General features: G+C 32.0%; 1 protein-coding gene across 6 annotated transcripts in view; it reads right to left on the bottom strand.

Annotated features, from left to right (window-relative positions):
* The window catches only part of LOC136025401 (4-hydroxyphenylpyruvate dioxygenase-like protein), a gene marked incomplete at its 3' end in the record, with an annotated part of 35,328 nt that overhangs the window by 12,558 nt on the left and 5,235 nt on the right, over positions 1-17,535 (bottom strand). Inside the window, 1 exon segment of one of the 6 annotated variants that reach the window (XM_065701408.1) lies at positions 8,057-8,188. Coding sequence is in view for 1 of the 4 variants with exons in the window: in XM_065701405.1 (XP_065557477.1) it covers positions 10,057-10,167 (111 nt within the window). 6 annotated transcript variants of the gene reach the window in all.

A 17,535-nucleotide genomic window follows, 5' to 3' on the forward strand; every position in this document is an offset into this window, starting at 1 on the left:
TCGGTTTTAAAGGAATCAGCGGATTAGGTTTTATCTTTATACCAAAACATATTCGTAGCTGCGCTTCGACTATAGTCATCTGAAAATTCTAATACATTTTTAACAGTAATAGTTATATCAATATAATCAATACTTTCAATACATTTCCAATAATAATATTTTCAGCATTTCTGAACAAATTAAATACATTGTTTGTTAAAGTAGCTTCATCATTATTTCGCATATTTGTTCCGTCCAATCGTGTTATTTTCACTTTTGCATAAAGGTAACTATCACTTGGAAGAATCCAAGATTCTAATTCTTTTAAAATGAAATTATAATTTAATCGTTGAGATACATTCACATTGTTTTCATTAATTTCTGTATTAATAGGTTTCTCAAATATTTCCCAATAAGGAGCAACAATTTGATTCACCGCTATTTATATACGGATAAAAATATTAAAAAAAAACTACTAAAGATTTTGAAACAGCGGAGGCGGATCTTCGATCGTCACTGAGGGTGTCAACAAGAGCATCACCAGGAATGTAGTTTAAGTCCCTTCCCTAGAAACGTGATCAGGATTACTTGTATAAGACTGTTCGATTGTACTTTTGTTACCACTAATAATAATCAAAACCATTTATTATTTTAAGAATTTTTTCATATCCCGAGATAGTTCAAATTCCGAGATAGTTGTTGTTAATAGTATCATAGTCGTTTTTCTTAATAATTTTATCTTTGAATAATGAATCGAGCAGATCAATCGCTTCATTTTTCACTTCATGTGATGGATTCACAGCAGCTCTGCTACCTAGCAAACTAAATAATTTTTCAATAATATCATTTGCATGCATGCAATTCCCAGTTTCTTCCTGAGGTTGTATAACATCAAAGTTATCTATAATAGCTTTTAACCTTCTTCTGTAGATTTTTACGAACTGAGACTTTTTCTAGCTCACTAGATTTCACACCTTTCATTTTTCCTCCAAATCTTTGATTAAGTGTTCCTGATTCATCTATTGCATATTTTAAATATTGATGATTGTCTAAATAAAAACTATGCATTTCAAAATAGAATCCCTTAGGACCATAGTCCTTATTGATTTCTCTCAAAAATTTTTCATCCATCCCAGAATCGACATTAGCAATGGAATTTGGTTTATTTGGGGGTAAAGAAGCTTGACTGAGTGAGCTTGATTACCTGCTTGAAAACTTGCTGCGCTGCTTCAAGATTGATCCAGTCGTTGAAAGCTTCTGCTTAAATTAGTGTCATTTTTATGTAATTTGTATTTTTGTCTTCTGCTTCAAGGATTGGTGCATCCACCTTTTCAACACAAACAAAATCCAGCTTGCTCAAAGGAACGTTCTTGAACTATATTTCTTTGTATTTTTCTACTTTTCACTATACTCGCTAGTAATTTATTCAACTTCATAGAATCCATTTACAGAACGAAAGATTTTATTGAATAACTTTCGAGAGTTCTTCTTCACACAAATCACCGATAATGAATTCACAAGTTTTATCCGACAGTTCATATGTCATAGGGGTTGTATGTTTACCTGCTGCTATCTGAAACGCTTCAGTTGTGTGATTTGGTAGGTAACCTTTATCAAAAACACCCTTACTTTTATTAATTCTAACGAAATCGCCGACACTGAATTCGTTTATGAATGGTTTTCATTTCCTTTTATACTCGATTCTATTGGTTTCATTTTAATAGATCGATGATAAAAATTGTTATAATTGTCAACGAAAAAGGGTAATACGTCCATCCAACGTCTTGTTTTGTTATGGGTAAAAAATTTCAATAATCTCTGTTTGATTGCTGTATTAAACCGTTCAATAATTTGAGCTTTTAATTCAGTATCAGATGAAAACCAATGAAATTCACGACTCTCAAAAAAACACTTGAACGTTTTCATAACAAATTCTTTACCTTTATCTGTTTTTAATTTTCGAGGTTTTCTATTCTTAAATAAATCCATAAAAGCATTAATATTTTCCTTGCCCGTTTTATCTGATAAAAGGAATACACCCAGAATATTTACAATAACAATCCATGACTGTAAGAATATAACTAACATTATTATTTTCACTTTTTACTGTTATATATCAACAAAAATTCTTTTAACTTTCTATATAAATAATCAATCTCTGAAAAGTCTGAACAATAATACTAATTAATAATTTATTTTTGACCCGCTACAAAAAATCAAAGCGGAGTACCAACAAAATAAACAAAACAAACACTACACAAAACAGAAAGAACAAGAAACTAAAGCAAACGAGTAAGGCCACTGTGAGCGGGCAGATACTTATTGATAGACTGGGGTATTTTGCCAGCAAGCTTCGTGAGTTTCGACCCGATATCCAGGAAACTGTAAACATATATGAGGTTCCTATTTGTATACCATGGAGGCAGATATAATAAAAAACGGGAAAACCGGAAATAATAAGAACGAATTGAACTGACATTTTTTTATGAAAAATAGGGTAAATACCAGAAAAAAACAAAACCGAACGATCTATAAAAATCGAACATAATTTAGCAAGAGACTTTCTATTGTATCAACCTTAGTTAGTAACAATTTTAGAGTACCTTAGTGGGATTTTCTTCTAGCAATCAGCAACGGCGAGAGTCCGTAAGGATTTTAGTGTTTTACTAACATTAATTCCCAGCCACCGAAATGAAGAAACCGACGAGATAGAAAAAGATCCACAGATTAGAGGAGTAGTGATATTACTATTAAATGGAAGATATTCACACTTTGAAAGATTAAGTGAAAGTCCAATCGCATGAAGTTTAAATGCTATTCTTGAAATAGACAAAAAAGCCCTTTTTTAGTCCTACTGATCAAAAGAATATCATCCGCATAGCCAAGCTAAGAAATATTTACAGAATAAACGATGCAAGTAGGTGGGATAGAGGAAAGGACAGATGATATACAAAGTTTGAAAATAGATGGGAAAGGACAGCACCTTGCCAGACCCCACGTCGTACTGGAGTTTTACTTTCTGAAATCCTCGTATCCATTTTAATCCGCAAAAAGGAATTTGAATACCAATATCTAAGAAGAAAAATTATCAATATGTTGATACCGTGACTAAAAAGGGAAAAGATAGCTTGGGAATGCGTAACGGTGTCAAAGGCTTTAGAGAGATCCAAAGCACATAAATGTAACTCGAAGCACTTTTTAGCAGCCTAAGTAAAAACATTAGCCAGCATTCGATGGGCCTGATGGCAACCTACCCCAGCTGAAAACCTAATCCGATTTTCACCAAAATGTGCCAAAGAATTAACTGATGGGAGGAGAAGATACTCAAAAATTTTACTTATATTGCAGGAAACCGTTATTGGCCTGTAAGATGCACACTCAGTCGGAATCTTTCCTTTTTTCAGGATCGAAGTAATTGTTCCGCACAAAAAACTTTCAGGCACAACCGAGGTGCATAAGCACATTTGAAACAGAAGTTGTAAATTTTGGACTAGAGCTGGACAATTAACGTTTAGGTGTTTGGCACTTAAACCATCACAATCAATAGAGCTAGACTTAAGCTACTTTATAGCTTGTGCCACCGAAACTAAATTAACTGGGAGGATCTAGTTCTGGTGGAGTGACGTGGGAAGCGCAGAAATAAGAAGCCTCATAAAAGTAGCATGAACAAAATGGTTTATAGTGTTAAAAATCTGGTCGTAATATTTGCACCAAGCAGCAGGACTAATTGGACTACTTGTTGACGAAGAGTCATCGATTTTATCTGAATTTACCACTTTTTTCCAATCTAAATTACTTGACGGGAATTTGCAAATTTTAGATTTTGCAGACCGTAAATACTTTTTATACTCTAATTTAGTTTTATGTTTAAGCTGAAATACTACACCGCTACGTGGTCGTTCGCATGAAACCCAAATACGTAGCCAAAATTTCGCTTTATTTTTCACTGATTTTAGACCCGGATCCAATGACCCTTCAGGCTTCCGCGTATTAGATTTAACACGTTCTTCGGGAAGAGCCACCCTCTCAGCTTCCTTCATGCATGATATAATGTCAAAATAATATTTGCACAAAAAATTTTTATCATTTACAAATTTATATCCAACCTGAAGTAGCTGAAAAGGAACTTTTATCCTAGACAAAAGAGCTGTAAGGGTAGAAATATAAAGAGCCCAATTAGCCTTATTCTAGTATCGCCTGGTAAACCATCTACGATTCCCACGTCTCGTAGAGCTATCTTGCGACAGAGAAATGAAGGAAATAGGTAGGTGGTCTATATCGATTTCTGATTCATGTACAGAAACAGTCCAAACAAATAAATTGGGAGTGCAAAGAACATGATCTATATTAGTAAGGCTCCCAGAATGATGGATGTAAGAAAACGGACGATTCTCATCCACTAGCTTAAACTCAGATAAAGACTCGAAAACCATATCAGAGCGAATGTTTGAATTCAGTAAATCAGCATTAAAATCCCCGGCGACAACAAATTGGTAACCGAGAGATGGTGCGGATTCGGTCACTTTTTTCAAAACACTACATGTCTTGGTAAACTTATTCAGTGATTGAACCGACTTACGATCACAAGGAAAGTATACATTAATAAGTATTAAATCGACAATTCGTACGGCCAAGAGATTTTCGTCACTATGGAACAGCGCAGGCATCGTGGATGAGAAAGAGCTACGTCTCAGTATACAGGCGAGGCCTCCAGAAGGTTTACCGAACGTAGACCGTGCAGCATTCACAGACGTAATATGGTTTGCACTCCGTTTCAACAGGCTGGTGTTAGCTGAAGATAAAAGATGTTCTTGAAGGGAAATGATGACATAGTTGCTCAAAAGTTTGTCAATGATGTGCTCTTTTTGACGTGTTCCTTTTATATTGTACGAAATAACCAAGAACTTTCGCGACAATAAAGGGATGTTGAAATCAACTGTATTGCCTTTCTTGATAAAATCCAGTATATCTCCTATATGACTTAGTGGCGCTTTCAATCCAGTTCGCTTCTGAAATAAAGCTTCTGGATACAGCTTTGACCCAACCGATTTCTTCGCATTCACAATATCATCGACGTCAAAAAACCCTGTACCCAACTTCTTAATCATCTTATCATCAATTCCTTGTTCAACATTTTGCTGAACGAAATTTAACACCGGGCATGATAACTCAGGGCACGGTAACTAGCTAAAGCGCACTCACAGTGAAATACGTGAAATACAAAGTGAAATCACTCGAATGCGGATCACAGTGATTGCAATCTTGAGTGCAATTAAATCAACCCTCAGTCACTTAGATGTATTCACAAGGTTCTTATCATAAAATAAAATCATAGAGCGATTTAATTATATTTAAGCAATAATAAGCAAGGGAAGCGTAGTTTCTTGCTACCTGATCCCCGCAGTTTCAGTGAGAAATACCCGGCGTTGTACCCGGCAGGTACAACAGCCCTTGGCGACAAAAAAACTACCCTCTTCGCTTATTATCGTGTATTACGGCGCTGCTATACCTTTCCTGCTCCATTCTGCAAATATAAAAAACTCTTTTCCTCTCTCTCTTTACTCTTTTTCCTTCAAAAAATATCAATCAATCAAGGTTCAATTTAGTTCCTTTGTTATATATTTATCCAGCAATGGAATTTGAGTAAACCAGTCAGACAAGTTTTAATTAAAACCAATCTTTTGCCAAATATTGCAAAATCCTACTAGCTTCACAGGGATGAAACATTCATCAAAATTCATTCATAATAAGTTTGTTTTCTACGCTACTCTTGCCAGTACAAATACTACTTCCTTTTTCCAGGGTTTTTGCTAATTGCTTCCTTTTTCAAAAACGATTTTTCTTGCAACCACAAAATGTACAAATACCTTTAATCATTGGCACTTCATTTGGTTTCGAAACTGCCAGAGTTAAAGACTCGGTTGCAGTAACCTTTTTACATCGTATACAATAAATAGCCATTTATTATAGATTTAAATTATTAAACAAATTTAAATTATTAAACATATTAATAAAAACTGACAGACTTCTACGTTCTCAAGAAAGTCTCAAGAATTCCTCGAGGCTTGACTATTTTTAAGATTCGGAATTTTGTTTAATAAAATCAGCTCCTAATAAATGGCTGAGATTACAGAAGTGGTTAAAAGTTGTTTACAACGAAGATCCGAATTTGTCAAGAAAAAAATTAATTACTGCATTATACAATTAATGAATTGTGATAATTTGTCAAACAAAATAATTTAAAGATTATTGGCAAAATGCTAAAAATTTTCAATATCATCAATAATCATCTTAATAATAAAATATCGAAGTGCGATCACTAGCCTATATTCAATGGTCACAAAATGTAAAAAGAGAAAAGGACAAAAAGCAGTATCACTATGATATGGAACATGAATTAAAAGCGAAATTAGAAAATGAAATCAAAGAAAATAATACAATTATTTCAGATTTAAAACTTCAATTTAATAATAAACTAAATAAAGATATTACTGAACTTAAAATTTTTAAATCAAACAGATTTCGACGGCTGTAAATTATAATGAAGTGAAGAATAAAGTAAAAAGTAATTTTAATAGTCAAATAGAAATCAATAAAACTGATGTTGATAAAAATCGACGATTCATTCAAGGTGCAACTGGTAGAGAGTGTTAAAAAAGATAGGAATGTTGACAATGAATGGATTTCAATGAATGCAAATGGGGCTGATTTTGGACCACTTTTTGACTCTGTTGTTAGGGATTTAAGAAATAGAGTGAACGATAGAGATAGTTAAAGAGTTCAATTTACAACAAGTGTAATATTTTATTCTCAGAATGATAATGAATAACTCGAACCTATTCATTATCATAGCTACTCTTAGGTTTTTAATAAAAATAATGACATCGAACAAAACCAACTAAACAGTAACCGCAGGAATATGCATACATCAGTCATAGAGAATACACTCAGATCAGACTTACAATTTTAAAGAGTGGATGGAATTGATTATCGAATGACAAGATTACCAAATTATGTGGAAGGTACTTATAAAGAATTGCCTGAATTGGTAAAAAATAAAAAAAAGATTACATTAATATAAAAATAATGATAATAAATATTTTCTTTGGTCAATACTCGCTTATCTTCATCCAGCTAAAAATCATGTAGACAAACAATCAAAATATCAAAAACCTCAAAATTAATTCAACTTTAAAGGCATTACTAATTTTGAAATGGATATTCAAGATACTTATAAATTTGAAAACAAATATAATATTAAAATTTGTTTATTTTAGATAAATGAAAATAAAGTGGTAAAAGCTCATAATCCTAAAACTAAGATCAATGGAAAGAACTGCTGCACATCTGATTAATTTACTCTATTTTGATAATCATTATGTTTTAATTAGAGATTTAAGTAGATTACAGAGAACTCAAATTACTACACATAAATCAAAAATTTAATTTTGCACCTGCTGTGGAAGATGTTTCACAGAAAAGTAAAAGTTTTAAAAATTCTAAAAAAAAATAAATGTGAAGATCCTGAAATCATTCAGACAAAACCAGGATCTAAAATTGAATTTAAAAATATAGCTAAAAAACGAACATACCTTACCGTAATATAGCTGATTTTGAATCGTATAATGAAGAATTTTATCGAAAGAAAGATGAAAAACAATTAAAGCAGCAGAGCAAAAGCCATTTACCTATAGATTCCAAGTATGTCGTTCTTTTGATAAAACACAAAATAAATACCCAGATTACTTTGGTGAAGAGGCTAGCGAGTATCTTGTAATTACCATAACAGAAGTGTGTACAGAAATAGCCAATGAATACGAAAATAGACAGAGAGATCATGGTTACACAAGAAAAAGTAAGAGAAAATGAAACAATATAATTATTAAAAGCTGTCATATTTGTGAAAAGGAAATAACAGATAATAATTTTCATTCAGATCACGACCATAAGACTGGCAAAGTACGTAGATTTACTTATGCACAATGTAATAAAAACTTTAGAATTACGAAACATATCCCTATTGTAACGCATAATCTCTCAAAATATGACTCTCATTTATTTCTTAGAAAACGAGTACCTGAAAACAGTATTTCTAATTCAGCGGAGAGTTTTATATCGTTTTATAAAACAATTGCTGTTAACGAAATCCAATACGAAATGTGTTTCGTAGATTTATTCCGTTTTATGGCTTCATCGTTAGATAGGCTTTCTGAAAATTTAGCTAAATGTGAATGTAAAGTAAATTGCAGTTATTTAAGAAATAATTTTAAGTATTCTTCTGATGTATTTCAAAATACTGTAGAATTCAAAGAAATAATAAGAAAGGTACTTATCCAAATGAATATATTAATAATTAATACAAAATTGATATAATTGATACAAAAATAGCTTCAATAGACAAGTTTCATTCTAGATTAACAGGGGAAAATATTTCCGAAGAAAAATATATAAGAGCAAAATCCATTTGGAAATTATTTAAATGTAACACATTATTAGATTACACTACAGTGTGATATTTAAATTTTATCAGATGTCGTAGAAAATTTTTTAAATGTATGTTTAAATAATTATAAACTAGATCCAATGCACTTCTTTTCAGCACCAGGACTAACATGGCAAGCTTTTCTCAAACACTCTAAAGCTGAAATTACATAATTTTTTGGAGGTGTAACGAGAAGAGGAGGTATAAGTTGAAAATGTTGCTAACCCAGAAAATTCAGAAGATGCAGTTAATCTTTCAACGTTAAACGATCTCAAACAAGAAATTATTAAATATCAAATCTTGAACGATCTGAAATTAAGCGAAGATATTAGCAGGTATACTAAAAATTATCAATTACCCGACAACATAGTGACTAGAGTTGATGACAAGGGACTATTAGTAAAAAATACTTTAAAAATAACAAAAGAAGATGTGAATATGGAAAATAAAAGAATTTGAAATGTTACAAACCCAAAAAATGGTGCAGATGCAGTTAATCTTTCAATGTTTTTGTTATACTCCAAGAGTTTTATGGAGTCATTTGATCGTTTAGACAATTTCGAAAATGTTATAATAAATACACTTGAAAAAGATCCCGATGAAGCATTTCAAAAGAGAGTGAAAGGAAAATATTCTAAAAATGTTAATAATTTAATATTAATAATAATTATCTAATAAATGAAAGAGTACACAAACCATTTATCATAATTTCAAAAACAAGAAACTAAAACAAGTTTTGATGCCAAACAAAATGTAATGAGCGAGTAACGCATACACAAGTGAATGAACGAGAACCTGTTAAACTATTACTTCATAAAATACAGGTGACCAAGATATAAAATATAAAAATATAAAATATAAATAAGGGATATAATATTGATTTATCCCGTAAATAACTACTTCAAAATCATCCAAGATTAACTAAAAATTTTAATAATTTAATATTAATAATAATTCTCTAATAAATGAAAGAGTATACAAACCATTTATCATAATTTCAAAAACAAGAAACTGAAACAAGTTTTGATGCCAAACAAAATGTAATGAGCGAGTAACGCATACAAAAGTGAATAAACGAGAACCTGTTAAACTATTTCTTCATAAAAGACAGGTGACTAAGATATAAAATATAAAAATATAAAATAGAAATAAGGGATGTAATATTGATTTATCCCACAAATAACTACTTCAAAATCATCCAAGATTAGAGTTCTCATCTCTCCTCAATAAAAGCCGACTTCATTGAATACACAATTCATTTACCTCCTATTTAAAAAGTATAAATAAGCAGATGTCTTAAGAAATAAGAAAATTGCCAAATTCGAATAGAAAATAATACTGTTGGTAAAGAGCCTGTTAAATTATTGCTTAAAAGAGAACAAATTGAGCAAGCAAAATAAAGAATAAAGATGTCTATATAATTATATAATAAAATCAACTGATTCAAAATGGTGGTTTACTTCCATTTTTAATACCATTAGCAGCTGCAATAGGTAAAGCTGCCCTAACAAGTGGTGCAGCTGCATTAGGCATATATGCTGGAAAAAAATTGTTGTTACCAGGGACTTTACCAAAAGGTCAAGGTTTAAAATTACCTGGTTCAAATAAAATTGTTGGATCTGGGTCGAAAGTGGTTGTTGAAGCTCCCAAAAACGTGGTAGACCCAATAAATACAAATAGAAGTTGTTAAAGTACCTAAACAGCATGGAAGACCCAGAGAAGTTGTTGAATCTGAGATTTCACAATTCAAAGAATGCTCGCTTCCAAAAACCGGGGAACGTCAGAAAGAATAAAAATCACATGATACCAATGACAAACATTGATATATTGAATGAATTAGGTCATATTCCTTATTTTCGAGGTGTTTTTTCTCGAAATAACTTACTAAGTAAAATAAAGAAAAAACTGGTACAATCATTTATGACTACATAGGACCGCCTGGGACGCACTTGTTATTTCAATGATCCCAAGAACCCATTGGTAGACTTTTAGGATTCTTTTGGAATCCAGCCTGGAAATGAAATTGTCAACTACTTAACGACTTCAAATGAACAAATGCCTATCATTCTACTCTCAAGTCCAAAATTTTAACGATGTGAGTTATTGTCATTTGTGTATTGATTATAAAAAGAAGATTTAAGGGAATGGATCCAGAGAATTTTATTTCAAGCTTATTTTCAAATATAAATGGAAGAGGAACTAGAAAAGATTATTTATTTATCGTAGAAGTTTTAAATATTATGGAAATGTTAGTAATGCTTTTTTAGCATCTAAATTTATTTTTAGTGCTTCAGGTTTATCTGCTTTTACTATGTTACCCCTTACTATTTTAAGTCTTGGGAGTTCTGATTGAAATACTTGAAAAATATCTAAGAATATCAGAAAAAAGGCTGACTATAATACTGCTTATTCATTCTATTTAAAATTACTTGCTTTGCAAAAATCGGGTGAATTGACTAAAGAAGAAATATTCAAACGAGAAAATAAATTACGCAAAACATTACAATTTTTCCAAGTGAAAAATTCTTGAAACAGGTAAAATTAAATTTTTATAAATATTGCGTAGAGTCTGTAAAGTTTAATATGTAAATAAAACCCTTCTTACTTTCCCCACTATATTCTCCAAAACTTTAAGAATACAAACCATCTTTTCCTAGAATGCCATGGCACACTAAATAATGAAATAATGCGTTATTACTCAAATTGTTTGGACGCTTGTTTGGATTTCTTCCCAGATCTCTTTCACTCGACGAAAGAATTCTTCGAAGAAAGCCAGAGGTAATGAAAAGGAAAATTATTTCTGATTCAGAAAATTTGTGTAATAAAATTATTTACCAATTAATGGAGAAAATTTTAAGTGAAATGAAAATGGAAAATAAATGTAATCAAATTATTAAGAAAGAATATTTAGACATTGGAATCAAGTCCTCATTAAAGGAATGAAATGTGTTGCAACTAAATATGGAAAAAAACTCGTTATCACTATTGATTTTAAAGGTGAAATGACTCATCTTTTTGCACCTAAGCGTTTGATTTTAAAGCAGTTGATCTTGACATAAATTTAAGAAATTAGATAAAGGTATGATTTTAAAGGTTATTGAAAGAAAAAATAAAGATAATACAAATTACTTAGATACTGATATTGAACTAACCACTAAATATTAAATCACATTATATTATTACATTTTATCAGTAGTACAGGAAAAATGGAATATAATTCAACTCTTATTTCAAAAATTCATCAAATTCTTATTTCATAAAACCTCCTCTGATCTTAAAGCTGAGGATGGGAAATTGTAAAATTTTTGGAAATCTTCATTTAAAATGATGTGAACTGACTTAAAAATGGGGTAAATTGATGAGGTGTTCTAGGTGGGGCTTAGAACCTGTGTTCAAATTGTGATAAAGTATAAAATGAGACCAAATTTGGTTTCAAAAGAACAATTTCATTTGAACGTAGGGATGGAAAATGTTCAAAATGTGCAATATTTGACATGAAACTGATGTAAAATAAGCTGAAAATGATGTAAATTAAAATGACGAAATAGGTGGTCCAGAAACCCCATTAAGGAAATGATGAGGGACATGATCAATTGACCAAAAAAGCAATATGTGAACGCTACTACTACTACTACTGAGGCTAAAGGCATTAAGTTAAAAATTTTAGGGCTACTACTATTACTTATGCTACTGCTGCTACAATTACTATTTGCAACTGCAGCTGGTTGTGTTTGTAACTACTTGTGACAGTGAAAACTTGTGACCATGCCTCCTATTGCTTGTGACTGTGATTACTTGGAATTGTAATTACAACTACGTATGACTTTGTGCTACTTGCATTTGCAGCTACCTATGACTGCAACTGCAGCTACTTGTGACTGCTACTGCTACTGATTCTACAATAGCTACTACTGCTGCTACTTTTACTACTACAAATACTACTACTATTGAACTAATTATAAAGAATTCAAGAGCATTCAGATTGTCAAAATGGCAGAGGCAATATCTCAGGGATGGAGTAGAGCATGACTTTGAAATTTTTTGTGAAAGTTGAAGAGAATCTAAAACCAAATCAAAATAAAGTACGTGCATTCAGATTGTAAAAAGGAGATCTTCAGGAATATCATAGGAAAAACATTTGGGGTATTACGTTGGACCTTCAGAGTAGGTTTTTTGGGATGTTGAACAAAATCAAAAGACACAATATGCATCCAGTTCTGTTCATTGGGCATATCTGCATTATCTCAGGAGCAGCTAAGGGTATTAAATTAAAATTGTTAGGGCATGTTGAGGTGGAAAATTGTTGTAGGACATGTTGGTCAAACGGGTGTATCTGTAATATCTCAGGAAAGGTAAATGGCAACTTTCATGGCATTTGAAACTTAGCAGTTGAAACTTTCATGGCAAAAGGAAAGGAATAGGTGCTAAATATTTTTTATTCTTAAAGTCAAAATATACTGGGGATCAGGATTTTATCAGCCCCATAGAAGCCTGACTATCCTGCAGATTTTCAACCTGCCATTTATAGTTGAATATTTTTCCTTGTATCCATCAATCCAAAGAATTATAAAATACTAATTGTTAAAAACCGTTACAAAATTTCGTACAACATATAAATAGTAAGGCAAAACCTATATTCTTATAAAGAAAAACCAAGCCAATTTAAAATATGGTTTTCTTAACCAATGAAAAAGACTAAGTCAATTAAAAGACTACGAATAATCCATTAGAGATTATGTCCATCAGAGTTAACATGATCAAGGACTCCATGAAGAAGAATTACAGTCCCCACCTTAGACAACAAGGAAATTCTCCTTGATAAGTCTCTTTTTTTTCTACCAATGTTACCAGGCTACTGCAGCATTATAGAGAGAAGTTAATGGCTTGCTCAAAGCTAACAATTGTACCAGAGTTTTTTTTATAAATTTGTCACAATAATCCCATTGGTAGATGCCACACTACTGAACTACTACTAACGATTCACTGCAGCACCAAGCTGCCTGAGGCCAACACAGCTATGCAAGCTCCTCCTCCATTTGAATATGGTAATACTTTATAAGGTAATATGGAAAAATCTTTTAAGTTGAAAAGTTGGGAAGCATAAAAAGTATACCAATATAACCTCTAAGGCCAAAAACCTTGGCCAGAGGCTTACTGTCCTCCTTCTGCATACTCTTCCTCTCAGCCCCCTTAGTAAGTTTCATACAGGCACGTACGCTGGAATTTTTTCCGGGGGGGGCCAAAACCTTCGAAACAGCAGATATAAAGTAGCACTTTTTTTTATTTAATAACTAAATAAATGCAAAAAGCACGTATATAAGAAAATACAGATTAACTTTAATCTGTAGTATTGTAGCGGATGGGGGGGGGGGGAGAAGACTGAAGCCTCAAAAGTACGCTTTAGGCTCAGGTTATGTTCATAGCGATTTAGAACCAGTGATTAATCTATTATACCCCACTGAAAGGAAATTTTAGGGTTAATCAGTGGAATATGGGTGCTGTGGGGGTAGTTCTTCTATTGCGAAAAAGTTTGCTGTGGAAAGCAAACTCTCTTCAAAAAAAAAAAAAAAAAAAAAAAAAACAGTATAATCGCTAATTACTTCAAAGAGGGTAAAAAGTTGAACAGAAAATGGGTTAATAATTGGGCAGTGACTTGACCGGATAATTGCATGCTGTAAAATCCCAAAAAAAGGCTTCACACATGCATCTAGATTCTTAATAAATGCCCTATTTTTGCCAGAAATCCCAAGAAAGCATGGGGAAATTAAACATTTTACAAAATTTCGGGGGGGGGGGCAGCCCGAAGGCCCCGCCCCCTGCGTACGTGCTACGTTTCGTATGCTGTCTGCTGATCAGCAGAACTAGCAGGCTACTAAAAAAGCATAAAGAGATGTTTAATGGCTCATTTCAAAACTATTGATCATTTCTACAAGCTTTTGGTAAGTTTGTCTTGATAATACCATAGTAAAGTCCCACATGACATCTTATAGTATCAATTCTGGATTTCGAAGGCTGAGGAGAATAAAAGGAATACCACCATAATCTATATGGTTGAGAGACCTTCACTGGAAGTTTACAGCCCTCCTCTTGAACATTTCCTCTCGCAGCCACCTTAATAGTGAAAACTAAAAAACAAACTCTGGAAAAAACTACCCAATGAAAGAAATTTTTTTCAAAACTTATTTTGAAATAATAACTATTTTCACTGTTTGCAAGATTGCCCTCTATTTGACTTTGTTCTGCTTTATCAAACTTGTAACTCTTTGTTAGTGATTCTAATAGAGTTGTCAATGCTTGCAGAGTGAATGTTTTGCATTAGAAAAAGTTCACATAATGCAGAAGGACATTCTTGTTCAGGAATAATGATAAATGCTATTTACGTTATATGCTAAAAGTAAAAGTAAACTACAAAATATCATAGTAAATAACATTTGGAAGAAGAGTTTCACATCCTGCTGTGTCTATTTATTTTTCTTTTTTTTCTTCAGTGCTTGCAGGGCATTGGGACATTAAGGAATGTCAAAATGTGTAACCAAGTGAAGTTTTTACAATTAGTGCTTTAATTCCCCGCCCATTAAAGCATTTGAATATTCTCTTTTTTTGAACTGAGAGTCTGAAAACAACATTCCATGTCAAACAAATAATTCTGGGAAAGTTGATCTTGAATGCCAAATTCTAAAAATCTCTGATTTTTTTTTCATTTGATGCCTCTTGTATTCTGTTTGAGTAGAGTACTTTGAGAAACATACAATTTGACCTGAACTTTCTTATATACAAAATTGCTTTGTTCATTTAGAAATAATTTCCAGAGTTGTCATGACATATTAATTTTTATATCCTAGAGGTAACTTTTTCTCTAGACATGGTACATTTTTTTCTAATATATATGGACATATATTGATCTTTTCAGATCACAGTAAAGTCATTTTGCTCTTCTCAAACAATCATCAATGCTAATTGTTTAGCCTATTCTTTCCTTCAAACTGACACTGTGAGGGTCAAAGACTCCATTCAAAAAAGCATTTCTTGTGATTCTCACCCTGCACTCAATATTGCCTACTGCAGCTAATTTTTTATACCTTTTGGCATTCAATAGAAAATTTTTGGCAGCCTATGTTTAACTATCGAGTTTAGATAACGACGTTTTTGATTAGTTTCAAAGGTGTTTTGGAGCATGACAGGCCTATTTTACTAAAAATAAATTTTCATGTTCAAACCTCATTCAACATAGCTCATTAATTATACTTATTTAATATCCTAAATTGTTTTGAATAATCACAATAAGACTTACAGCAATTAATTGGGGGAAAGCATTTAAACTTCTCAAATTCTATCTAAAATAGTGCCAATGGCAAACTAGCTAATAAAGAGAGACCGAGAATCAGAAATTATGGTAAAACACTTTTTTGTAATGATTCTAGTTGGTCTTGACCAGTCAAAAATACAACAGTTCAAAATAGGGATGAAGCCTTTTAATTAACAGTGAAACAAATATAATTTTGCTAACTGGATATTTTGGACACATATACAGTTTCCATCATCAGCAGTAAAACTAAAAGACATTAATAAAAACAAACAAACTAATTGCATACAGTTTATCGCTCTTATATTTTTCCAATGGAACCACAAAAGCAAATCTCTTTGACCTTTTTGGTTCTGGTTCATTAGATTTATCTAACATATCTTGTGGACAGATGTCAAAGCTCTTAGGTGGAATGAGACTTACTTTATTTGACAACAGTAAATTATCATAGATTCAATTCAATCCAAATTCATATGTATCTCTGTTTATAGAATTATTCTTGGATAAGATTTTTTCAATTTCGATTGTTTCCCTGAAAATCTGCTTTAAACCTTGGTCCTTAGAAATCAAAGAAACATTCTCAAACAAAATAAAATGTCTTGGATACTTACAAATATGCTCAAATAGAGCCAACGTGAAAACTTCAGGTCTGGAATTTTGCTTTAACGACGATGAAATAGAATTATGATGTTGTAGTAATCTCATTTTCAAATTCTGGTTAGTACGTCCCACATCAGAGCTTCCAAAAGTAAATGGGATTTTATAAACCCTACTTTGTTGCTCTACGGAAGTTCGAACCTTTCCACAATTTAAAGAACTAAGCAAAGTATTACTACCTCTTAAAACTACCTTTAATCCATTATTTTGTGAATTTCTTTTAAGTTTTTCACTCAGCCCTGGAATATGTGGTAAAGAACAAAAAACGTCTTTCTTTTCTGCTATTTCCGGGATATCGTTGGAAAATTCTAGAAATTTTTCCTTCCTTTCAAAAAATTCTGGTCAATTAACCAACCTGGGTAATGGTTACTTATTAAAATTTCGTTTAACAACAATAATTCCCCCTCAATGAATTTAGGAGAGCAAATTCTAAAAATGTAGCTAATTAAGGATATGACTAAACCAATTTTTACTTGGCAAGCATTACCGGAGGAGAACAACCAGGAGAAGAACATATTGCACATATTGAACATATATGCACAACCTAACTAAATCCATAATTACATTGACTTCCACAACTGTTTTACCACTAATTGAGTCCAAATTTCTTAATATCCTTCTTCCAAGAAGAATTACTGTAGCTTTTACATCAATATTCGTGTACATTAATAGTTTGTTGAAACTTGAGATTATAGAATTTGAAGAAATTTGCACCTCTTTTAGTTTTTTCACAAGTTCTGACGAATTCTTAATGTAAGAAATTTCTGTCGACATGAGTGGTGTTTGACACAAGTTGGTGTCTTTGTGTCTTTTCACTGTAAAAATTCTTACTAGGCTAACAGCTTTGATTAGGATGGGTTTTCTGTGAAAAGATGTTTCTATTGAAGAGATAATTTCTTTTCCTGAGACTTTATTAGTTTTAAAGCACAATTTTGGATCTTTTCCTAAGATCCAAAATTCTTTTTCTAAACTACAACTGGTCCAAGAATTGACGAAGGTATTGTGGCTTCATTTTCAGATAATTTTGAAAACTTTTTAGGTAAATCTTTCTCTGGAAGGGTGAAAGTCATGATTGAAGTGATTTCTTGCTGTTTATTGAATGAAACAAAAATCA

This window comes from Artemia franciscana, chromosome 3 (genome assembly GCF_032884065.1).
Source record: "Artemia franciscana chromosome 3, ASM3288406v1, whole genome shotgun sequence".
In the NCBI taxonomy this organism is placed as follows: Eukaryota; Metazoa; Arthropoda; class Branchiopoda; order Anostraca; family Artemiidae; genus Artemia; species Artemia franciscana.